This window comes from Beta vulgaris, chromosome 7 (genome assembly GCF_026745355.1).
Source record: "Beta vulgaris subsp. vulgaris cultivar EL10 chromosome 7, EL10.2, whole genome shotgun sequence".
Classification (NCBI taxonomy): domain Eukaryota; kingdom Viridiplantae; phylum Streptophyta; class Magnoliopsida; order Caryophyllales; family Amaranthaceae; genus Beta; species Beta vulgaris.
The window spans coordinates 7,060,279-7,085,425 of NC_079208.1; the positions used below are offsets into that span (position 1 = coordinate 7,060,279).

The 25,147-nt window shown below is 33.8% G+C and overlaps 2 protein-coding genes across 2 annotated transcripts; one reads left to right on the plus strand and one right to left on the minus strand.

Moving 5' to 3' along the window:
• Positions 1 to 243: 243 nt before the first annotated feature.
• LOC104898529 (uncharacterized) lies at positions 244 to 2,591 on the minus strand. Its single transcript, XM_010685620.4, has one exon. The coding sequence runs from the start codon at positions 2,006 to 2,008 to the stop codon at positions 431 to 433; it is 1,578 nt and encodes a 525-aa protein (XP_010683922.2). The 5' UTR covers positions 2,009 to 2,591; the 3' UTR covers positions 244 to 430.
• A 12,536-nt stretch (positions 2,592 to 15,127) lies between these two features.
• LOC104898530 (F-box protein PP2-A15) lies at positions 15,128 to 23,601 on the plus strand. The gene is made up of 3 exons (XM_010685622.4): positions 15,128 to 15,678; positions 16,119 to 16,237; positions 22,877 to 23,601. Exons 1-3 carry the CDS (start codon positions 15,361 to 15,363, stop codon positions 23,337 to 23,339), a joined length of 900 nt encoding a protein of 299 aa, XP_010683924.1. The 5' UTR covers positions 15,128 to 15,360; the 3' UTR covers positions 23,340 to 23,601.
• The last annotated feature ends 1,546 nt before the right edge of the window (positions 23,602 to 25,147 follow it).

Genomic DNA, 25,147 nt, shown 5'->3' on the forward strand with positions numbered 1-25,147 from the left:
CCAAGGAAACAAATCCATGGAGGAAACAAAATTTTGTTTCAGATTAAAACTCCTAAACATTAATCCACCCCATATATAAAACCATTAAACTCTTAATTATTTACTTAACTAATGAGGTGAAAATAAAACTCAAAACCAACCTACTTATTTCATACCAGATTTGTAAATGTCATCGTATTAGGTGAACTTTTACCACTTCTACTCTTGAGTCTTGCCCTACGCTATTTTGCTCCGCTCTCCACGTTTTCAACAAGGTTTCCATTGGAAATTTCATTACTATAACTATAATGTGATAAAATTAGTACATACTTCATCTAATAAATATCTACACATGAAAAATCTAAAAATTCTTGGCACTAAAAGACGAAAACCCTAATAATGTAACCAACTAAAAACAAGTTTCTTAACAAAAGGTTGACCTTTAAACTATCTAAGAACTAACACAAGATGGGTTTGATGGTTCAACAAGCACTTCCATCTCTTTCTGTCTTAACAAAAGCATCATTCTTTCAGTTTCAAGTCTTTTTCTCTCATTATCAATTTTCATCTTCTCCATTTCTCTCTCTTTTTTACTGCTAAATTTAATCCATCTCCACCTCTGTTTTTCCAACTCTAATGCTTGAAATTGAAACTTCAAACCCTGTTCTTCCAATTGAACTAACTGTGTCATCATCCATTGTTTCTTTTCTCTTGAACTTTTACTCCCATCTTGCAACATACCCATTATTTCCCCATTTAATTTTTGCAATGCATGTGAGTTGTTGTTGTTGTTGGATGAATCACCCACAACAGTTTTTGCTTTCTTCCTCTGTCCTCCTTCATCTTGCTCCTCATCCTCTTCATAGTACTCATCTTCATCATCTTCATCGTCATCGTCGTCGTCTTCGTCGTGATCCTCTAATCCTAATCCTAGTTTATGTGAACTATTAGGGTCCATTGAAGATCGTGACATTGTTGCTGAATGTGAGCATGATTGCTGCTGCTGCTTCGGCATCGGCATCTGGTGGTGGTGGAGGGTATTATTTTGTTGGATATGCTGCAGCTGCGGCTGCTCCGCCACTGTAACAGCAGCTGCAGCTGCAGCCGCACCCGGGTCACTACCATGGCCACCAGCTCCATGGCCACAACTATTATGATAAGCACACATTTCCCTGAAGAACAAATGCTTAGAATTAAGCAATTTCCTGACTTCTTCCTTCAATTTAGGAGTAACATCCATAGAATCAAGCAAAGTTTGATTCTCCACCACTCTACAAGCAGTTCCTTTACCCAAAATATCATTCACTCTTTTATATCTTTTATTCAAATCATTGAATTTATCCTCACATTGTTGTGGAGATACATAAAAACCTTTCTCCATCATTGCTCTAGAAACTGATTTCCATTTCCCCTTCTTCTGCAATAAACCACCACCTCCTCCACCTCCACCGCCGCCCGAACCCGGTTTCTTCTTCTCGGATCCAATCTCAACTCCACCTTCATCTCCTATATAATAAACTGCCATGATCAACAATCTTACCATATTATCAGTCCACTTCATTCTATGCCAAGGTGACACATTAGTCCCACCTTTTCTTTTATCATCAACTGAGCTGTTTTCATGATCATTTGCACAACCAGGTTCATCTTCATCACTATTTGTTAAATGGGTCATTTGGGTTTTGATTTTAAGACCTGGGTTTTGGTTTTGGGTCGGGTTTGTGTTCGGGTTTGAATTTGGGTTATTGTATGATGATAAGTAGTTTGAGGGTTGCTTCATTGAGAGTTGGGTTTGTTGCTCATGTTGCTGGTGTTGTTTGTGATGGTTGTTGGTGAAAGCCACCATATGTGGGTGTTTTTGGAGGTGTTGTTGCTGTTGTTGAGATTGTTGTTGTTGTTGTTGTTGTTGTTGTTGAGATTGTTGTTGTTGTTGTTGTTGTTGTTGTTGTTGGTTTAAGGGAATTTCTAAGCCAAGCATGCCAACCCCAGTATTTGAATACATTCTTCCTGAAAACCCACTTCCTTCCATTATTTGTAGTAATAGTACAAGATATTACAGGATGATAAAGTTTAAGTTTTTTCTTTTTCTGTTAAGGTGGAAAACAAGAAGTTTTAGCTTTTAGGTCAAAATGTATGCAATTATGTAACTAAAACCACAGAAGAATGAAATAAAATAATGAAAATGTAGACTTTTTAGTGAAACTAGAGAGAAAATCAAATCAGCTGGTATTTTTTTGAGGATTGTAAGTTGTAATAATCGAGGAGAGATTTTAATTAGAAGGGGTTGAAAAAGATGGAATGGTTGTATTGTATTAATGGTCAGACTTCAGAGAGTGGTAGGGATTATGAAATATAGATAAGAGAAGAGAAGAGAAGAGAAGAAGAAGAAAATCAGAGAGCGGTGTTGCCTGTTTTTAAAGTTTGTGGTTTTGTGGGTTTTTTTTGTCTTACCTTGTTTTGTGGTGTTTTTAAAATTGTTGAAAAGATAGCAACCGGAAAACTGCCCATTGTTTTTGGATAATTGGTTTTGGTTTTTGAGTGGAGATAGTCCACAGACCACAGGTTTTAGAAAAGCAATGCCCCCACTGTTTTTCTTCTTTGTTTCTCTCTCTTTGGAAACCTTGGTCACTGGGGCTGGTTTTGGGATGTGAGTATTTGATGATATTACTAATATAAAAGTGACTTCCGGGTGGGTTGTGCAATGTCAAATTGTTTACTGTTGGAGAAGCAAGTGGGAATGTGGGAGGTAATGAATAATGATAATTCTTCCATAATATATAATATATTAATCGTCCGTTTCTTTTTAATCTACACACTTTTTTATTTATCCGTTTCTTTTTAATCTACATATAGGGGTGAAAGTTATTCGGATAAAATCTAAAATCCAATCCAATCCAATCCAATTCGAATTACTAATTCGGATCGGATTCGAGCTGTGTTCGGACTGGATTTGGATTGAGATTTTTTGAAAATTTTGATTTTCGGATCGGATTAGATTGAGGGTAATTGGATCCAAAAATTCAATATAACCAAATAGTAATATGCCTTGTATTATGTATCTGGATTGGGTTTAAGTGCTTAACTGATTTTTTTTATTATAAGAAAACTTACTCCATAGCCCAATATGGCAATACACATAGCACTTCAACCCTTCCCCTAAAACATCACCTGCACTTAATTCTTCATTTCCTAATTTTACTAGGCTGCTTTTGTGCTTAATTCATTTCATCGAGAACCTAGAGTTTTAAAAAATCAGATTTTCGGATCGGATCTAATCTAGAGTATGAAAATTTGGATTGGACTGGATCGGATTCAAACCCTAATTGGTTTGGATTCAGATTGAAAATTTGAAATCCAAATTTTATTCGGATAGGTTAGGCATTAATCCAAATAACTGTTGCTTCATTTGAAAGTATGAACTACTATATTGTTAAATAATTGTTGCTTCATTTGAGAGAAATCTACAAATATGTATGTTTACAAAAAGCCCAATTGAACAAAAGCCCAAATGAGTTAGAATCAAAATAATGATTACAAAAGCCCACCATTTGGAATTTGTGTCACTAGCCCAAGGAAAAATTAATAATCAATCTTTCTCCCTCCATTCTTTGTGGAATGTAAATTGTAAAGCAAATAATCCTGATTCCTGACTATTCCTAATCTTCTTCTCAAGTATGTCACCAAACTCCATAAAATTTCGAATTATATAACTAAAATAATATAAACTTTGGCCGCTTCACTCGTAATAATAAAAAATTTCAATTATTATTTAATATTTCAAATTTTATAGCAAAATTCTTAAAATGAGACGAAACTAAATGCAACCTAGACGAAACAGGTTGACCGAAAATTGTCACAATTTCATTAATTGGTTTTTTAATTTAAATTTAATAAAACTCAAAAATATATTTTTGATTCTCTCCTTCTACAACACACCACCACCACCAAAAAATCGTTTCTTTCTCTTCTCCCTGCTTTTTTCCCTCTTTATCTCTCTTAGGAATGGCAATCCATTTCGAATCCGGCCCTGGTCAGATTCGCTCTGAGGCAAAAAATCTGAGTCGACTCCGAGAAAAAAAAAATCCGCATCCAACTTCGTTTAAAAAGTCAGACTTCGAGTCGGAGTAGGGTTGGAGTCAAACCTCATTAAAAATCTGATTCACCCTATCCAACTCCGACTTTGAGGCAATTAATATTATTTTTTTATATTAATGTATTATGTATGTATACTTTAACTTTGATTTTAACTTTCAAGTTAATTGGTCTTATTTTATATTAATATTATGTATACTTTAACTTTGATTTTAACTTTCAAGTTAATTTGGTCTTATTTTATATTAATATTATTCTATGTATGTTGTATAAAAAGTATGTGGCAAAAGATATATATAGCCATCATGTAATCCCTCGTAAATTTATGGATTTTATAAATATATTTTAGTATATATATATTTATATTTAAACATAATTTATTTTAAAATAATTTATTTATTTAAAGAAGGTTGACTATTTTGAAAGTCAAAAGAATTATTTTAAGGATTTTAAGGAAGTTAAAATATTTTTGTTAAGGCATGCTTTGAAAAAATACTTGAAATACTATTTTGATTTGAAAAAGAAGTTTAAATGGGCTTGAGAAACCCAAATTCTAAGTGGACTAGAAAAATGATTTCTATTGATGTTAGGAGTTTTAAATCATCTATCATATTCATCATTAAACTTTGTTGAAATTCAATTGCCTTTTCCTAGGCCCAAAAGAAAAACATATATATAAATACCTTAAACCCAAATTTTACCTACACAAAAACTTTCTCTCTCCTCAAACACCCCCAAACCGGCGGTTTCTCTCTCTCCTCTTCCACGTTATTTCCTTCCTTCTTTCTTCTTCAAGAAACACTTTCTTCTCCACCAAGAAACGTCACAACACCACAATTTCCACCACCGCCGAGTTGATGTGTTATCGTCAGTACTGTCCTTCCTAGGCCGGCGACCTCTCCCTTGTTTTCTTTGATTGTGTTGGTTTGATTATTTTCTTCCTCCTCAAATTTTGATTAAAGATTATGTTTTTATGTTTTGTTTTAATACTAATTATGATTAGAAGCTTTAATTTACTGTTTTAATGATGAATCTATGATTATATAAATTATGTATTGAAAGAATAAAAATTCAGATCTGATTATTATATATATTTAGATTGGGTTTTTAATTATCAACGCATGAATTTTTAGGGTGTTAAAGATTGAAAAATCATATAGCATGTTATAAGCTATGAAATTGATTTAACTTATGAATTTAAGCATGTTTAAGTATGTTTAAAGGGAGTTGTAATAATTTTAAGTTGCTGGAATTTAAGAAAAGTTATTATTAATGGAGTTTTATGGATTTTAATGACTAGTATAGTAGTACTATGCTAGGTAATATAAGTAATTGCGGTTTTGATGATAAAAACAATTTTTAAATATTTTTAAAGGGGATCTAAAGTATTTTAAAGTTGCTGGAATTTATTTGGAGTATTAATTTTAAATTCTATTGGTTGTTTTAGGCGGAGATTACTCTGTAGACGATTTTTAAGGTGTTAAAGGTGGCCTATCACTTTGTCTACACAGGGTACGTACATACCTATGTGTTATGTGATGTAATATCATGATTTTAGGAAGGAAAAGTTGTAGTATCATGATTTTAGAACTTTGTAAGTTCATATATGATTTCTATTATGTTTTGATTTTACATGTTTCATGTCTATGATGCAAGCATGTTGGTCAGGAACTTTATTTATTAATTCACATGAGGGAATTAATATATTTGTTGAGTTAGATCATGTTTAAATCATGTGTTCCCTTATATTATTATTTTCATTACTCTATAAGGACTGTGGGCATTATTTGGTAAGTTGATAATTTATGCCTTTGAAAGGTAAGTTGGTGTTGGCTAGGTTCAACAAATAAGAATGATTGAAATAATTAAGAAGGAATTAATCTTGGGTTGTAAGCTGTATGATCACCTATTTAATCCTAAGATAAAAAGGAATTAAGTTGTAAATGTTTGATTATATGTGTTTGTATTACTTGTATGTCATAACAAGTAATAATTGGTAAATCATGTAAAGTGTAAAATTGATAGTAATAAACTTTAAACTGGTGCATGTCTAAAGTTGGACAATCAGGAGTTGGGGTACATGGCGAGCGTACCATGGCTTTTTCTAGGAATTGGATTGATCATCGTTCCTATTCTTTATTAAAAGATTCCTTACTATCGCAGGTCAATATGGAATATGGAGTCGCGCCTGTATTTCAACTTCCTAGGTGAAGGCTAGTTTTAGTTAGACAACTCGGTCCAATAACTATTCAATTAAAGTAATGAAGATGGTTAAAGTTTAGTTCAGTAAACGTTATCTGCAAATTGTTAGATTGTTATGTTATTATTTATCCCTGCATATTATTTATTAGTATCATGTTAGGAATGTTTATTTATTGTTATGTAGTACTCAACTTTGCTGATTACGTGCTTTCTTTGTATGTGTTGATCATGGCTTTGTCTTATTGATCCTGTGATGACCCATTCTTGGTGAGTAGATTCTTTAGTGCATTGACATCTACATGTTTGCGGATGTTGCATCATGGGGATATGGGAATAGAGAGCTTGTGTAACAGATTTTTTTTATCAATTGCTTTAGTAGATATATTATATTAAGTTTGGTTTGAAGTTAATAACATTAATAGTCTTGTTTGGTTTTAAAGTTCCTTTGATTTTTTTATTATATTTCAATTATAAAGTTTAGTTATTATAGATGGAGGTGGTTTGTGGGTGATGGAGGGCTTCAAGAGTGGGGGTGGGGCTAGAAGTGGTATTTCCGGTGGGTGAGGGAGGGAGAAAGTTATTATAGATTCTTTTTAAAAAATAAAAATATATTAACCTATTTTAGAGATTTTCAGTGAAGTTGACCTAGCCTGTAAAATTTGAAATATCAAATAATAGTCAAAAGTTTGTATTATTGTGAGAGAAACGACCAAAGTTTGTATTATTATAGTTAAACAATCCTAAAATTTCTATGTTGAAATCCTGAATTTGCTTATTGACAAATTTGGAAGATTAAAAAATCAATCTACCTTTCCCTTATCTTAGAGATATACTCCATCCGTTTCCTAAATATCTTCCTTGTTACTGTTACTACAGATACCAAGGAGTATCCATTTGCGTGAGGTGGGTAAAGTAGGAGAGAGAAAGAGGATAAGATAAATAAACAAATAAAGGGGTTAAAGTATGACAGAAAAATAGAGTAAAATTGAATTAATAATGTAATAGTGGACCATATGATAGGGACATGAGAGGGTAAAAAGGGGAAAAATTATCAGATAAGGAATAAAGTAAAAGAGGGAAGATCTTTTGGAAACGTCCTTAAACGGAAAGAGGGAAGATCTTTAGGAAACGGAGGAAGTATTGAGATAATTTATTTTATATATCTATTAAGATAGTATTTAGTGATGATTTATTGGTTTATCATAACAAGTTGGGTAGAATAGAGTTATTTTATGTTTTCTTAATATCTTTGATATCTCTATATACTTGTATAGCTAACGCATTAAAATAAATATTTTGGCTTCCTCACTGCACAGTGCGCACGTATGTAGTCTGGTATTTTTACATGTGTGCGTGTATGGAGAGATAGATAAGATCAATTTCATAGAGAATATTCCTTATATGAGAACAATGCGATTATGATTTATTTGCAATGGAAATGTATCATTTAAGATATTATTTGATAATATTTTTTCTTGAAAATCTAGTCCTTTTGGAAGATTGGTCTTGCAAGGAAGAAATAGTTTCAATTTAGCCAAAATAGATTACATATCAATTAAAAAGGATTACAACAAAGTATTTTCATATTATCATATAAGGATTGTTCTTTTGAGAAGAGTTGAGAAGCACCAATAACCACAACATAAGACCACCATATGAAGCTAGAATAAATCAAACACAAAGTCTTGGGTGTAATTGTTACACTTGTAACAATTACCTCACATGTGCGATCTCTTCCACCATCGTCATCCATCTTTTCAATTGAACTAGAGATGACACTGAATATTGGACTCGACCCGGATCCATGGATCCAGATCCGTTTTGTAGGATATGGATCTAAAAAATTAGATCTAACGGATTTGAATTTGTTTCTCGAATGTAGTTCCGAGTCTGGATATGATCTCAAGACCATAGTAATAACAAAAAAAGCAAAAAAAAAAATCCTAACATTTTGTTTGGTATTTTTTTAATAAAGGAAGGAAAAAGAAAGGAAGAGAAAATAATAGAAAGGAAAAAAAAGGTAGTTGTAGTTTCTAATGTTTGGTATAATTAGTGGATTTGAGAGGAATCACATGTTTGGTTGTCATTAGTAAAGGAAAGGAAAGGAAATAAAGAAAACATAGGTAAAAACTTCTTAGCTTTCTTTCCAGTTAAATTCCTCCGATTTTGGGAGGAAAGGAAAGCAATGATTTAAGAGTATTATTTTCCTTCCACTTCCTCTCCTTTCCAATCAAATCTCTCTTATTTTCTTTTATCAAACACGAGAAAATTTGTTTTTACCTTTTCTTTCCTTTCTTTTCCATCCAAATCTCTCCTACCAAACAAAGCCTAAGACCCCTCAAGTGTCATCCTTAACCGATGACCAACAGTAACCCTACCCCCTCTCCCTTTCACTCAATCACTCTCCTTCCCTCGCTCTCCTCCATCTTTACCGCCCACCACCAGAAACGGCACTTCTTCTTCGCCAATTGTCTATTTCTCTCTTGACATCTTCTCATTTCGTGTGTGGGTCGCTACCAGACCACCATCGCGGCACCACCAACTCCACCATCATATCTCTTTCGTTACTCAAAGGTGTGAACTTTCTATGGATTTTACGAAAAGTTCGTTGTATTAACTTACCGGAACATTATGATATCTCATTCCCCTTGTATCTTTCTCCATTTTCATCCAAGAGATTGAATTAACTTTTTATGGATTTCCGAAATTTTGCTTTTTATTGTTTGATTTTATTTTGTGTTCGTTATGATTCTTGATCATTTACATTTTGTTTTATTTCATGAAATTAATATGGTTTTCCTTGTCCAAAAAAGATGCTAAGTGATTATATAATGTGAATTCCTTGCTTTTTATTTTGAGAATATGTTTAGAGGCTTCTTTTGGAAGAGTCTGAGCATGGATTAAGTTCATTTAGGAGGTGACTTTATCTTGATTGCTTTAGAGTCTACTAAAAGAAGTTTATGGATGCTCAATTGCACGTCTAGTCTTGGATGTTGACTGAGTTATTCACACTTGAATATTTTTGCTTCAAAATTGCGATCCTTTGTGCCCCTAGATATAATTATCATGTCTTCCACACTTAGTTTTCTTTCTCTTCGGTTTTAAATAGAGGGGAGTTTAAAGCTTAATTGTGTATCTAGGAAAGGTAAACTAGTGTTTTAAGCTTCTATAACTTTTGAAGAGCCTAAAGTCTTATCCATTAAGGCTATGTTCAGTTCACCTTATTTTTGCTTATTTCAGATCTAATCAGATCAGATCAGATCAGATCAGAAAAAATAAGTTCAAATCAGATCAGATCAGATCAGATCAGATCAGAAAAAATAAGTTCAGATCAGATCAGATCAGAAAAAATAAGTTCAGATCAGATCAGATCAGATAAGTTAAGATCAGAAAATTTCAGGTGAACTGAACATAGCCTAAATCACTATCAAATGGCCAATTATTCACCCCCATATGTTCCCACCCAATTTCAATATTTTCTTCAAAGACCAACAATATCATTAATCGAATCTGATTTTGAGTGGAAATAGTTCAGATTGTGTATATGTTTCATAATTCAATTTCATAATTTGAGGCGATCCAATAGCATTCATCACCTTCCCAAATCCTAGTCGTCGTCAAAAAAAATTAAGAACCACCAAAATAGAGGCAACTCATGTAAACTGCTCATGCATGCTTTAATGACATCGGGGAAAGTGGATTTGGTGAATTCTACATTGTCCTGATTGGTCGGCTAGCAAATAAAGAAGATGTATGGTTGTGTTTTGTGAAGAAGCTCTCGGAGTTTTCTAGGTAAGGCACTGAGGTATTGACGGGATAGCTAACCTTCTAACTATGTAGTAAGGTAACTGGGTAAGTTAATGTCCATCTATTAGAGACAAACAATATTAAATACTAGTTATTCTTGACTCAATTCAACTATACAAGTGACAAACGAGTATGATCAAAGAACTACAGAGCTACTACTAATGCAATACAATTAATAATATGATAATAAATTTAAGGATTAAAAACACCTAGCGGTCCGTTTGGTAAGAGGTTATAAATGGTGGGAATGGTAATGCATTATAGTGTAAATTTGTACTAGAAATCCAATGTCATTACCAATGGTAATGCTACTTAATCACAAGATATTCATTTTCTTCCAAAATCTCATTACTATCCATTACCACTTGGGAAGGTGGTATTAGGTGGTAATGAAAATTTATAAAGAAAAATCCATGTTTTGTGATAAAGTTTCATTACCATGGTTATGGACATGTGAAAATCTTTACAAATTTACACTAAATTTCATTACCATTACCACTATTTATAACCACTAACCAAATGGGCCGCTAGAGTTAAGCATCACCAAGTTAACGTAAAGATAATTTCCTATTCCAAACTAATTAATTAAATGTTCACAAGGAAGAGTACAATCTATATAATACATTTTCGGTTATCTATGGCTTCCCTAATATGCAATCAAGTCTACTCCTATTGAATCATGCAATTTAAATACATTAAACAAAACACTCTAACTTCCTAATAATCCATTCTTCCTACTACCGTGGAGAATTTCATATTTTTAATTGAAATACTCAAATCCGTTAAAATCCAACTCCCGTTGTGATCAAGACAATGGAATAATAACAATACTGATTATCTTTAATCTAGTATTGGAATTACATTCAATTAAGCAAGAGCAAATAGACAACTAATTTGGATAGTTTAAGGGAGTATATTATACATGAATCAATATAGCTACGGTTTGCTTAACCCTATATTAGAAAACTACTCACACATATTAATTAAATAAAATAAATAAATTATAAAAGAAAACATAACTAATAATCAAAAATATAAAAGAGGAGAAATACTTGAATTGATGATTGGAAATATGAAGTCTTGAATTAATCTTCTCAAGAATAGTAAAATCAACGCTTCCTCTATTGTAAAGCATCTAGAGAAAAATAAGAGCCTCACTTGAATAATGAAAAGAATATCCTGACATAATTAGAAAACCTCTAATATAAAATTGTATCTCCTAATATTATTAGGAAACTAAGTTAGAAGATAACAAAAGTCCATTGAATCATTAAATAGGCGGAATTAACTAACCTGCATACATGTAGCAGGCTTCAAGAACACAATGCACATTTGCAAAACCCATATCTCCCTAAATATAACTCGCCTTGGGTCGTGCGGCCTATTTCAGAAAGCTCTTTAAGTCTTCTTTCCTATGTCGTTGTAATTAACCATTTATCATTAACGTGTCAAAAGTTATGGATAGGAAAGATCTTTAAGTCTTCTTTCCTATGTAAGTTAAATTTACTTAAAATACAACACGAGGATGGGTTCTCTCTCTAGTTTTCTAGAGAGAGTTTTTTTCCTGTAGGTTTTTCCTTGGGAGGGTTTCTTCCTAGCCTCTGCGGCTAGGGTTTTCACATTTTTTAAGCTTTCTCCTTCCTTCCTTCTTCCTTCTTCCTCTTCTTCCTTCATCCTTTTCTTAGGGGCTACCACTGGTTACACCAGTGGTAAGCCCCGAAAAATCCTATTTATTTACTTTCAATAAAAGTTTCCATCTTTTAGATGGTGATTTTTTCTACTATGTTGATTGTGTTGGTTTTTGAAGAATTAGGGATTCACAACTTCTGTAAAATTATGGAAGACTATTGGAGTACGTTCATCCCAAAATTTTCGCATCTGCAGATCGTATGCCGAACCAGAGCGAACTCACAGATTGCATTGCTTCAGATGAAGATTTTTATCAAGGCAAAATTAAGTCAAATCTGCGACGTTTACATTTCTAGGGTGATATGTATTTCTATTAGAATTTTATGTTTTTCAGAAATGACTTGTAAGTGCCGTTTGGCGAAATATTAATGAAATCCCTTTTCTTTCCGTAAAAAAAAAAGTCTTCTTTCCTATGTCGCTGTAATTAACCAATTATCATTATTGTGTCAAAAGTTATGGACAAAAAAGTAGACATGATTCAATTTTCATAATTCTTTCATTAAATTCCAATTTCATTTTGGCTCCAAATTGCATACAGAGATATCCATGACGATCCTTATCAATGTATCTTCTTTCTAATAGCTCCTAATACTCAAGCTTGTCCAATAATACTCCAATTATGTTCTCAATACCTGAAATTCATTTAAAAAAACACCGAAAATGCGCAAAATGAGTAATATTTCACAATTCATATAATTATATACAATTATGAACTACAATGCACCAAAATGCTCCTAAAATACAACCTAAATGCACCTAAAAACTATCTGAAAAATGATACACCAGGTTTAAAGAGCTTGTTGCATATGCCAAATAAAATTGTGATTTCTACGAAAATGAGTTAATTCTTTTTTTCTCCTTCTTTCTTTCTTCCTTCTTCTTAATTTTGTTTTATAATAAATTTTATTCTCTTTCTCTTGTCCTTAATTCCATTTTGCTTGAGGACAAGCAATGGTGTAGCTTGAGAGTGTTTGATACCTTGTTAATTTTGTTAAGTTTTAGTAGTTTTTAGTTAGTATTTTAAAGTTTTTAAGTTAGTTTTGCTTTGTTAGTAGCTAATTACTCTAATGGTTCATGTCTCCTCCCCGTGTGCTCTTTGTTAGGCCCTTTTTTGGTCTCGTTTATTATAAGCATGCTGGGAGGGTGTTTGCACGAACTCAGATATTAGGATCAAAGATAAGGAAGATCAACGAAGCATCACCGAGCATAGAAGAGGTCACAGAAGCAAACCAAGAATTTTGGAAGGGTTTGTGCGTAAGGGTCAATTTCAAATGGACATAACTTTTAGCATACAAAACATATTTGAGTGATTTAAGTTGGAGATGAAAGCTTCACTCAATATATTTCCAACAAATGTTCACAGCCCAATTTTGATGAAGAACAAGTTAGAGATGGTCATTTTGAAGATGAACTACCAACATAATCCACCTGGATCGTGATTTGCGAAAACTTGAAATTCACTTTTATTGGCCTGGCGCACCCGGGTCCCTCTCAACTTGAGTGATCAAATCAAGCCAACCCGTCCGAGTTGCCAATTTTATGGAATTCTAAATTCACTTAATGGGTTCCTTAAATCGATTATAGGCATGAAGGACAATGAGAATAAGGACAATCTAGCCTAAGGGACTTTGTTTACTTGTTTATGTTCATCATTTTGTGGATATGCTTGGTTGAATGCCTTAGCCATGAGAATAGGTCTTAGGCTGGAGACTACGACAATCTAGCTACCTCGAGAGAGTGGTTATAGTACCAACGAATGAACAATTCCCCTCAATTGATCCCCATTGTTGATAACTGTTATGATTACTTGGTTTGTAAATGAGTTGATTGGTGGATACCCGACCCTTCCCAAGATCATTTTTCTTATTGTGTTTGCATCTATAAATCTGTAAAAGAAATATACTTGGCATAGTTATTAAAAGTCGATACTTATTGGTGTTTCCCTTAATCCTTGTGGGTTCAACCCTTTTCTTGTCATAAATCGAGTAGTTTAGGTTTTATCTTTGACATGCTTACAACGAGCGCGCCACCTATTCAAAATTTGAATCCTTATTATAGATTAGAGTCCCAAATAGCATTTGCAAACGTAGGAAAATATTCATAAGTAGGAGCTTGGAATCATCATTGAATCCACAACAACTGTGTTATAAGTGTGATGACTACAATAAATTTAGGTGGTGTTTTGGTACAGTTTGTGGCGATATATTGTTAGATAAGGGAATACATATGACAATATAGAAGAAAAAGTAGTAAAAAATGCCAACTTGTAGGAGGTAAATAATAAAGCAACTGAAGAAGAAACTCAAACAACAGAACTGTTTGAAAGCGGCTATCAAAAAAAGGATTGTCATGTTTGTTATTCTTTTTTTTGTAGGAAAAGTTAACACTGGGGGTCTCAATTATGGGGTATTGTCTTTTATAGGTCTCAACTATTGATTATTTTTTGTAAGATCTAAGTATGGATTGTTCTGATTTAACTGAAATTGAAATGATTTAAACTAAAAACGACTCGATACTCGAAAGTCGCGAACTGAAATCTAACTAAAATCAAAATGATTTGTACCGAATCGATTTGATAACAAACGACCCGACCCAAGTGCACCCGGGACTAATTTGACCCACAAACCCATTTAGATACTGATATGGATTCAACGGAAATTAATTCGACCCAACTCTATAATAATTTGGCCCATACCCTTTTTGTACTTGTCGACAGGCAATCATAACCTTGACTCAAGCATGAGTGGACCCGACTCATCTCGGGTCAAAGGGTTAATTGAACCCGATATTTAACCATCTCGCTTCTTGTTTATTTCATCTATCGTGTCGAAATAACTTAATAATTTAAACAGATTAATTTTTTTTACCCAAATTCACTAATCTCTTCATAGATTCATGGCGAATCGTATCATTGTTTACCACCTCAATCAACATAGAAAACAATTAATTACTCCCTCCGTCCTCCATTAGTTTACCCCTTTCTTTTGCATAGAGTTTTAGGAGGAATAGTATTGTGTGCATACAAAGAGAGAGAAAAAGTTATTTATACTTAAAGTTGAATATATGTGTGATGAAAAGTTTGTGGTCCCATTTCAAAAATAGCAAAAAAAAGAAAAGGGTAAACTAATAAGGGACACTCTTAAAAGGAATAGGGGTAAACTAATAGAGGACGGAGGGAGTATTTTTGTATTTTTAGATAGGTAGAACTAATTTAATAAGATTACACTCTAGTCTCTATGCTATCCATCAAAATTCCATTCCACCGATGCACACCCTACCAACAACCAACAAAGATACTTTTCTTATCCAAAAGTCCAAAACCAAAAAAACTCGAAAAAACCACACCAACAAAAACCAACAAAAACCAACAAACAACACAAACAAAATCCACCAAAATCCAAAAAACACTCCCTCCTTTTTATCTCACTCAACATCATCCTCTTCTTCTCCTCTCTCTCTCTCTTTTCCCCCCTTAAACCCCCTTTTCTTCTTCTTCAATGGCACCCTCTCATCACACCTAACCCCCTCAAAAAAACCCAATTTCCCCAATTTCCAAATTTCTATTCAAAAATTCAACATTTCAATCTAATAATGGGTGCGTCGCTCTCGAATTTAACAGAGGGCGGCGCTAATTTAGGAGGAGAATCTGGTCCTGGTCTAGGCGACATACCCGAAGCATGTGTTGCTTGCGTATTTGTATACTTAACTCCTCCTGAAATCTGCAATCTTGCGCGCCTCAATCGCGCATTTCGTGGGGCTGCTTCTTCCGACAGCGTCTGGGAATCTAAGCTTCCCCCTAATTACCCAGATCTGCTTGCACTTCTCTCTCCTGAACGTTACCAAGATTTGTCTAAGAAACACATTTTTACCCTTCTTGCAAGATCCATCTCTATTGATGATGGCAACAAGGTGAATTTCTTTCGTATAATTTGGTTGATTTAGGGTTCCTTTTCTATTGGGTCAAATTGGGTTTTGTTGTTTGAGATTTTTGTTTTTGTTGGGTATTTGAGTTTTTTGTATTTTGGGAATTCTGGAATATTGTTTTAGAAATTTTGGGGAAAGGATGTGAATTTTATGTGGGTGTTATGTAATGTGGTTAGGAAGTAATCTTTGTTTACATTGTGTTTGTTTGTTGGTTAATCTTATCTGCTCTACCAAATGTGGGATTTTAAGGGGGGTATTTTTTTTTTCTATTGGGTTGAGAAGGGTGTTTAGAATTTATTTTTTTCATGGTGGAGAATTTGGGGTATTTTTTTAATTCGTTTTTGTTTTTATGGGTTGGTGTTGCGGTTTGGATGTGGTGGAGGATAATTTGAGATTGATTTTGCTGTTTTGTATTTGATGGGCAGCAAGTTTGGGTGGACAAAGTGACAGGGAGGGTGTGCGTATCGATTTCGGCAAGAGCAATGGCAATCACTGGGATTGAAGATAGGAGGTATTGGAGTTGGATACCTACTGAGGACTCCAGGTAAAAGCAGCATGTTGATTTATCTACTTTTTATCTGTTTTTTTTTTTGCTTTTTTGGGACTGTAAATGAGCCTTTTGGTTGATTGTCACTGAATTCTCTTGTGGGCTATTTGTTGAAAGTTAAGATTTGATCAAAATTGGAAGTGGTTAGGGTAATTGGCATTGTAGTTGTAAAAGCCTATGCAATATAGATAATGTGAAAGCGGGTTTGGGCAACCAAATAAGGAAGAGCAGAGTTCAGTCTACATACTAGCCCAAAGAAGGTTCAATATTAAAACCAATTGGCAATAGTAGGAGTAGCTCCTCTAGCTTATAAGGTGGTACTCTATCTCTAATGTAGGACAACTCACATATGGGTACAAGTTGGTTTCAACATATAGGGAGATTAATATTCATTTGCTGTAAATTTGGTTTGGAGGATAAGCCCTTATAGTTACTGTTTAGTTTTGTGAGAAATGCAAAGTATTTGGCCTTGATGAAATTTGATGGACACATATATTGGGGGTGAACGCTTATTAATAGTCTTTGACATCATAAGCAAAAGGAGAGCTTTAGAGAATCCTGCTAATTAAGAGTTGGTTGATTGAGGTCAGAATCTTGAAAGGAGAAATGGGTTAAAAAGCCTCAGTTATCATGATTTACTTGTTCTATTAGAGCTGTATTGTACCTAGAAATATATGTTATTGTGCAGGATTTAAGCTTCATCCTATCATTGCAGCAATTAACCCTATTAGTTCTGGCTTTATTTTAACTCAGCCTAATCTGTATGTTCTATTGTATGTCCACCTGCTTCGGTTTCGAAAGCAAGGATTTAAGGACGATGTTAAGATTAATGAACAAAGACTATGTCTTGTCGGGATATTTTCTTAATCAAATATGGGTTTGCTTGTACCTTGGTAGACGAAACACATGATGTTTAAATTGTTAAATTTTGTGGAATGCAGGATGTTGTTCTACGGTTTTTTTACTCCAAATCCTTTCTGCACCTTATTCCATTTATTCCATATTGAATATATTTTGCTGTATGTGTCGCACTTAGTTCCTTGTTCACATTTTCCTCTGAACTGTGTGATTCTCAATTTATTGCATTTTACTTTACATCTCAACCATACGTATGCTCTTAGAGTTTCTATTAGGCTAGACATTGGCCCTGGTTGGAATGAATATCATTTCAGATCTGAATATCAGTTTGTATACTTCTTTGTTTTAACAATGTCAGGCCTTCTTCATCAACTAGTAAGATGCATAGTGATATTATCAGCCACATGGCTAGCATTCTGTAATCTTCACTGATTCTATGATATTTAGATTGCTACTATTGTGAGAGCCAATTGCTATTGTCACTGTGCATTGTCTACTATGATGAGATGAAAAGGAAATTAATTTAAAAAGAAAAGAATAGGAAAAGTCTTTCAAATATACAATTTTCAATCCTGGGGTTTCTTAAATTTTTTTTTACTCCTTTAAAATGATTGTAATTCTTTTATTTCTTATTGGAATAATTGATTCTAATAATACAACCTTTAACAATTAATTTATAAAACCAACCTTTCAATTATTCGTAAATTATGCAACCTTTGTATCCTATTTATGTCTAGTGAGTCAAAATGACTTAAATTTGATTAAAACATTAACTCTACCAAAGAAGTAGGGTTATGGAGGCAAGAGAAGGGAAAAATGGACGAGTTGGAAAATGTGGCTTACCAAACAAAGTGATTATCAACACGTGAAAGCCCATTAAAAGCAAATATCCCCAAAAGGTTGCATTATTCAAGAATAATTGAAAGGTTGACTTTAAAATTAATCGGTAAAAGGTTGTACTATTAGAATCAATTATTCCTTTCTTATTTTACTTTTTTGGATTTTTAGAAAACTAAATGGAATAAAATTTGACGAATCAAACATACAGATAGAGAGGTCAAGGTAGCGATAAACAGAGGCAAACCTTCAGCAACTTCAGGCCCTTTATGAATCAATTTCTTAGAGGGAGAATGACTTGCCTACAAAACACTCATGGTCCCTGCCATCTCTGGCATTTGATGTTGAGAATTTGCTGTCAACGCCTTCTGAACTCTGGTGGAGATTGTGGATCTGTCAAGGTTTTGATAAATTTCCCTTTTACGCATGTGCCTTTTCGGGCTGAAATGCGCACTCGAACACAACAGACGTTTTGAAACGTCTCTTAGATTGCAGATCTGAATTTCTGAACATATCGATTGAGAAAACATTTCAATGCGATGTTTCAGAAGCTTTTTATTTGCGTATGTTAGCTTCTCACAAAATGCTTTGGAGTTTGGACACCTTGGAAAGTAACCCTGGCAATGTTTCCATGATTCCATCAATCTCTTTGCATATGATCTCTTGAAATTACAAGTCTTTTTCAAAACTGTCTCACCCATCTCTGACTGTAATCCTTGCTTTATTTGGCTGGCATTCCTCTTCATTTTGAAAATTTCACTTACCACTTATTGAATTTTCTTTGTTCAATCCCCTATCCAAGACGTAAGCAACATTGGACTCAAATTTTTTTATGTTGCTTGATCACCTTTTTTTCCCATTTTTGCAAAACACCCGTGCTAGGAATGAAACTTTGGAGAGCTCTTGAAACCTTGAGAATCTATCAGACTGTCACTATAACAATAACAATCAAGTTTATGCAACCCCCATGCACTTTAATGGGTTATGGGATATTAGGTACTAATGGAGCCTTATGCTTGCAATAGTAAAGTTTGTTTCTATGAGAATTAAATTACTAAATTGTACTTAATCTTTGTTCATTTCCACGATATCTTGGCTATGAGTTAAGAAGTTTTCTCAGGATGCTTTCTTCCAAGAAAACTGAAGACGGTTGAATTGGGACTTTCACAACATGTGGGAATTCCATCTCTTGACAACAGGAAAAATTAAAGGTATGGGAATATATCTAGTTTAGTATTCCTGTTCTATGTCTTTTAAGGCAAGCAAATTTTCTAGCTTCTAGAAAGATAGATGTCAACATTTTGGCATCAAGGGACTTTTTTCTTTAGGAGGGGATGAGTTATATAAGTCTATCAGTTAGTATAAATGCAACGGGATGTTTGAAAAAAATCTAAAGCAAGGCTGTGAATGTAAACGCATTTAAAATTTGTGAAGCATGAACAATTTGTTGACAGTATCAATACGAGTTCAGGCTTGTGATGGCAATGACTGATGTGTGGTATGAACAATTTAGAAATATCTTTTTAGATTATCAATCTTTGTTTTTTTTCCTTTCTAACTGTAGCAAATAGTTTTAGGTTCAATATATTACTCCGGGTTACTTCGGTTTTTTTTTAGTATTGGATCATAGGATTAAATCATACTTCCTTCGTTTCATTATTTTTGCAACATCACCCCTTTGGCACATTATTTCTGAAAGCCATGTAGAGGAGAGAGATAGAGATAGAGATAGATAAAAATTGGGACCTATGTGATAGGAGAGAGATAGAGATAGATAAAAATTGGGACCTATGTGATAGGAGAGAGATAGATAAAAGATATTACTAAATAAAGAAACATTGCAATTAATGTGAAACTTCCAAATAATGGAAGAATTGCAATTAAGAAAGAATGGAGGAAGTATAATCATAAGATCTATGTACTCACAAAAGGATGATAATAGTACTCCAATTTACTTCTTCCTTTTTCAGTTGCTAACATTTGATTGTCAAGCTTGCTAATGCACAATTCGACCATTAGTATCTTTAATTATCTATTAGTCTATGAATAGTACAAAAGTCAAATGTTACAACTAAGAAATTTGGAAGGAGCGTTATTATAATTCTTTACTAAAGTGAAAAAATTCTCATAGTCTACTCGGTTGCTTATCAAGTTCATGGATATCTCCACTGTTCCATATTAGTTGCAACATAAAAGGAAAGCACAATTTCTAAGAAGTGCGTGTGAAGAGGAGAGAGATAAGAGAAAAAACAAAAGAGAAACCATGTGATGAGGAGAGAGATAGAGATAGAGAACTTATTACCAAATCAATTAATGTTGCAACTAATTTGAAACTTCCTGATCAGGGACGTGTTCCAACTAATATGGAATGGAGGAGGTGTTAAAATATCAACGACTATATGTGAAGTTGTGTAAATCAGATTTTTAGTGAGTCCTGAGGATCGATTTGAACCAAAAATTGCGTATATAATTTAATGTCTCAAAAAGATTGAAGTGAGTAGTGTACTAAAATAAACAATTAATCTCAATTTTTTCTTAAAACTTTAAAATATATAATGTGTATATAAAAGTAATGTTGTAGCAAGGACAAATATTTTTTAGTTCAATGGTTGTAGCATCAGAAAAGTTGGATTATAGAATCATGTTGAAGTCCTATTACTTTGACTTTCTTTTTCTATTTAAATAATATGGCAGTTTTTTTTAAAACATTAAGATTGTATTGAGGTTTGGGATTGATTTTCTTTGTGTGGACCAGCCATTGCATAATTCTAGCCTTTGATCATTTTAGTTACCTCAACGAAAATAAGTTTCCCATTTATAGTCTTTTAGAGGTGGACTGACGCCCAAAGTGTTTTTATAAAGCCCATGAAGTTTTCTCAGTTCATGACAGAGGTGACTAGCTGGAAATATTGCAAATCACTGTGCCCCGTCGCCTTTCGGATATTTTTTTGTCAAGCAAACACAACTTATCTACAGCTTCCAAAGTTTCAAACTATTCTAAATGTTTTTGGTGGGCCAGGAATTGGAGCATATTTAGTATACATGATTTTTTTCTTGGGGGGGGGGGGTGATGGTTGAAGCTGCTGAAAACAACTTTCTTTACTTCAATTCTGATGGTGTCCATCTTATGGTATTGTATTTATGTATCTGTTGCTGAAATTATATCTATATTTAGATTTTAACATAGAGATATCAGATTTGAGATTCCAGATTTTCTTGTGAACTTTATTTGCCAAACAATTTTTTTTTGGTGTAGGAGATTTTACATCTCAGTCCAATGTCTTAGTTTAACTTGTTTTCTTCAGCTCCTCTAACTTCAGATTGCATGTGAATAAGCAGATCGCTCAGATTATCAATCATCATTACCTTTGTTTTTTCCCAGTTCTCATTTTCACTCTATTCAATTTTGAAATAAGGAACTATTATTGTTTTGTGGCTCTTATTTGTAGCTCTATTCTAAATTACCCCCAATCCCGGCTGATCAACCAAGCTGCAATCCATCCCGCCTTAGTGAGGGTTCCCATTCGCTCATTCTAGTTTGAATAAAGACGACCGATATGAACATCCTTGTGAATTTTCTTTAGATTTCAATGCTGATGTAGTTTCTGAGGCGAATGCTTTGGGCTTATTTATGAGTTATGTTGAGCGCAAAAACTACTTAAAGCGATGAAGTTCTGCTGCATTTTACTTTTCCAATATCTGCATGTGGAAATTTTTGATACATATTCTGTCTTGTACAAGAAACATTTCCTATGTCCATAATTCAAACTGCTAAACCAACGTAGCAGTTTGCGAGTACTTGCATACCAGCTTTTCCCGTTCATGATTAGGTTTTTACTGTTTGTAGGCTGGTAATACTGTCGTATACCTTTATATAGACTGTAGCCAGCCTTCAGCATCAACTACTAGCCTAAGCATAGATATGTGGTGGCTTAGGGGTTATCCTTGGCAACTAGAAGTTTCAGAAGGAAGAATTAAACCTCCCCTTCAGGAGTAGGAACCATCAGAAGTAGTTAACTAGTAGCTTGATTAAGGCATTACCGTAAGAGCGAAATTAGTTTATTGTACTTTGGTCTTGCTAATGACTTTCGTTTCTATTTGTTATGCTTTGTTCTGTATCTTTCTGTGGGTAAGCTATATAGTTGACAACCTAACAATGAGTTTATTGGAAATTTGGAGGACTTTGTTGAAAACTTGGTTCAAACTTTGAGAGTCTCACGCGATGAAGTGCTACTGACTTTGGTTTGAGTTTGGAGCACTGTCACATAATTTCCCAATCTCCCCGCGAACTGCGATCCGGAAAAGACAAATTATTTTCGATTTTCTCCTATTTTTGGCCCATATTGGGCGAACCGCGAACTGAAAAAAGCGAATTATGTTACACTGGTTTGGAGTGTTTTGAAATAGAAAGCACTCCCCCAAGACTTTGTGCTTCATGTGGGATGCATTGTGCCATCTATTGATTGCTTTTTGCCCAATGAATTTGTGCCACACCACCTCTAGTGTCATCTGACTTCTTTTTAAAAAGTCTGCAAATAGTCTGAGGGATAAAGTGCAAAACAAATGGAAAGAGTCATGTGAATTTGAACAGTATAAAAATTAGGTCACAGCTGATGTAGCAAGTTTCTGTAGTCTGGAAGAGAGTTAGAGGGATCAAGACACTAAATCTTTGCTTTTTTTTTTCCCCTCAATGATGCAAAACAAGGAAGAAATAATGAGAGTTCTGTGTGTCAATATGTCGTTTTGATATCTTCCTTACAGTTAGTAAGAGAGCCATCAGTAAGGTAGTTTTTCTCATTCACCACTTCCAGAGGGTCAAATGCAAATTCTCTATTTAGTGTGTAAATGGTAATGACAAATCAGTAACATTTGTCTTGTGGGTAATTTGATGGTAGATTCTGTGTTCTGTCCTCCTAAGCATTATCTATGAATTTCTGGCAGGTTCCAGGAGGTGGCCTATTTGCAGCAAATATGGTGGTTTGAGGTGGACGGTGTTGTTAAACTCCCTTTACCTCCTGATATCTATACTCTTTCCTTTAGGCTACATTTGGGGAAATTTTCCAAGAGACTGGGACGTCGCTCGACTAACTTTGAACACACACATGGATGGCATATAAAACCAGTTCGGTTTGAATTTACCACTTCTGATAATCAGCATGCAATTTCTGAGTGCTGTTTGGATGATACAGAACCGGAAGAGATTAAAATGAACCTTAAGCGAGGGTGTTGGATAGAGTACAATGTTGGCGAATTCATCGTGACAGATTCAGAATCTGTACCTGAAGTCAGGTTCTCAATGAAGCAGATCGATTGCACGCATTCCAAAGGTGGGCTCTGTGTAGATTCTGTATCTATCATTCCTAGTGATTTAAGACAGCGGAAAAGAAGATTGATTTCAAATTAACCATAGAATCAACATATCATGTTTATTGTAAGTTGTTAGCTGTGTGGAACTTTGCATACTGGGGTTTATCATGCTCCTTTGCACTATAATACTTTGTGGTATAAGAGCAAGGGATATCATCTTGATGTGGTTCTGTAATCTTCACTGAAGTAGGCTATTCAGTTTTTCTTTTAATTTCATTACACCAATTACAGAGAAGAATGTAGGGGAGCATATAATATTTTTTGTCTGCATAGATGGCTTGTTGATGAGCGTGTGATTACCTTGGTTTTGCTCTGTTAATTTTGACCATGTAAATTATTTGTTGTGTTTGTTGACACGAACAAAGTCGGGAAAAACCTCTGAAATTATTTTAACCTCATTTGGTCACGTTTTTAGAGACTGGATTTATAGTTTTTGTTGCCGATTCTATTGTTTTTGTACAAATGTTGCCACGGTAATAATGCTAAGTTTATCTTATAATGCCAAATCCTTGAGCCCTACTAAAAGAAAGATGATATAGAATACATATAAGATTGAAGTCCAATCCAGAGGTTTAATGACAAACTTGTTATTAGGCTCGGGCGATGCCTCGGGTAAGATATTTTTTATTTATTAATATTGTACTTTGATAATAATAGTACTAAATACTACTTGGTCTAGTAGTTAAAACTTTAGTACATGAACTTGAGGTCACGGGATCAAAACCTATACTATGCAATTTCTATTTTTTTTATTGTACATGGATTACATGATCTAAAACTCCCTAGGGAGAGCGCCACGTGACACCGTTCCTGTTTTATGCACGCCTTTTAATATATTAGTATAGATTGAAAATGGTAGCAATACACGAACTTTCTTTTTTTCAACAGGTGGAACTTTAGAATGACTAGTTGGTCTATCCGGAGTGAGTAATGATTTCAGTGTGATTTGGTGTTCTGTGTTAATTTGACAGCTTGGAAATTGGAGGGAATTTCCATGTTTTTATAGCTAATTGTAAACCCCTAAATGCCCTAAATCCTGAAACCCTAAACCTTGAAACCCCTAAACCATGAAACCTAAACCCTAAATGCCCATAGTGTAAGCCATTATGATAGAGCCGCCTATTAATACGTGCTTATTGAGTTATTGTTCATATTATTCCTTATGCTTTGCTATTTCCTTCATATTATTTCAATGCTTATATAAAATTACCAATACTGAGTGTATATACGTTATTTCAGCAATTCAATTTCAAAACACCACTAGCAGATAATTATTGGACAATCTATAGTTTTCTAGTCATTTGATCTTAATTCAAGTGGTCGAAAACTAATTCTTTGACATGAGAAAACGACCTTAACATTATTGTAAAGCTCTTGCTATCAATCAATTAATTGTGGTTATACTTACTACTTAGCTTGTTGCAATACAATGTGTCATTTAGATCTAGTTAAGAACAAATTTGGGCATTTCTTAGTTAATGACCTAATGTGTATCCACACCACCGAAATCACAATATGGAGTTAAGAAGGGTAAATCATAATATGGAGTCAAGATGGGGAAACAATCACAAACTTTTTTCACACAACTCTTCCTACTTTCAAGTTAATTTTACGTCCCCTAAAAAAAAAAAAGTTAATTTTACGTGGTTTAATTTATGTTTATCTTTAAACTGCTGTAGTCCATTCCTTTTCAATCTCAAACTAGTTATTAGGTTCGGATAATATCCTGGAAACTAAAAAGGATGTATAATTTGGTGTTTGATATTTTGTCATAAGCACAAGTTATAATTTTATATTATGATAAAGAAATTACAATGTAAGAGGTAAAATTTTACAAAAAATATA

Excerpts from the sequence above, each read along its gene's own strand:
- LOC104898530 (XM_010685622.4), top strand. The coding sequence starts at position 15,361 with ATGGGTGCGTCGCTCTCGAATTTAACAGAGGGCGGCGCTAATTTAGGA. Across the intron at positions 15,679-16,118 it reads CTATTGATGATGGCAACAAG|CAAGTTTGGGTGGACAAAGT; the intron begins GTGAATTTCTTT and ends TTTGATGGGCAG. Across the intron at positions 16,238-22,876 it reads ATACCTACTGAGGACTCCAG|GTTCCAGGAGGTGGCCTATT; the intron begins GTAAAAGCAGCA and ends AATTTCTGGCAG.
- LOC104898529 (XM_010685620.4), bottom strand. The coding sequence starts at position 2,008 with ATGGAAGGAAGTGGGTTTTCAGGAAGAATGTATTCAAATACTGGGGTT.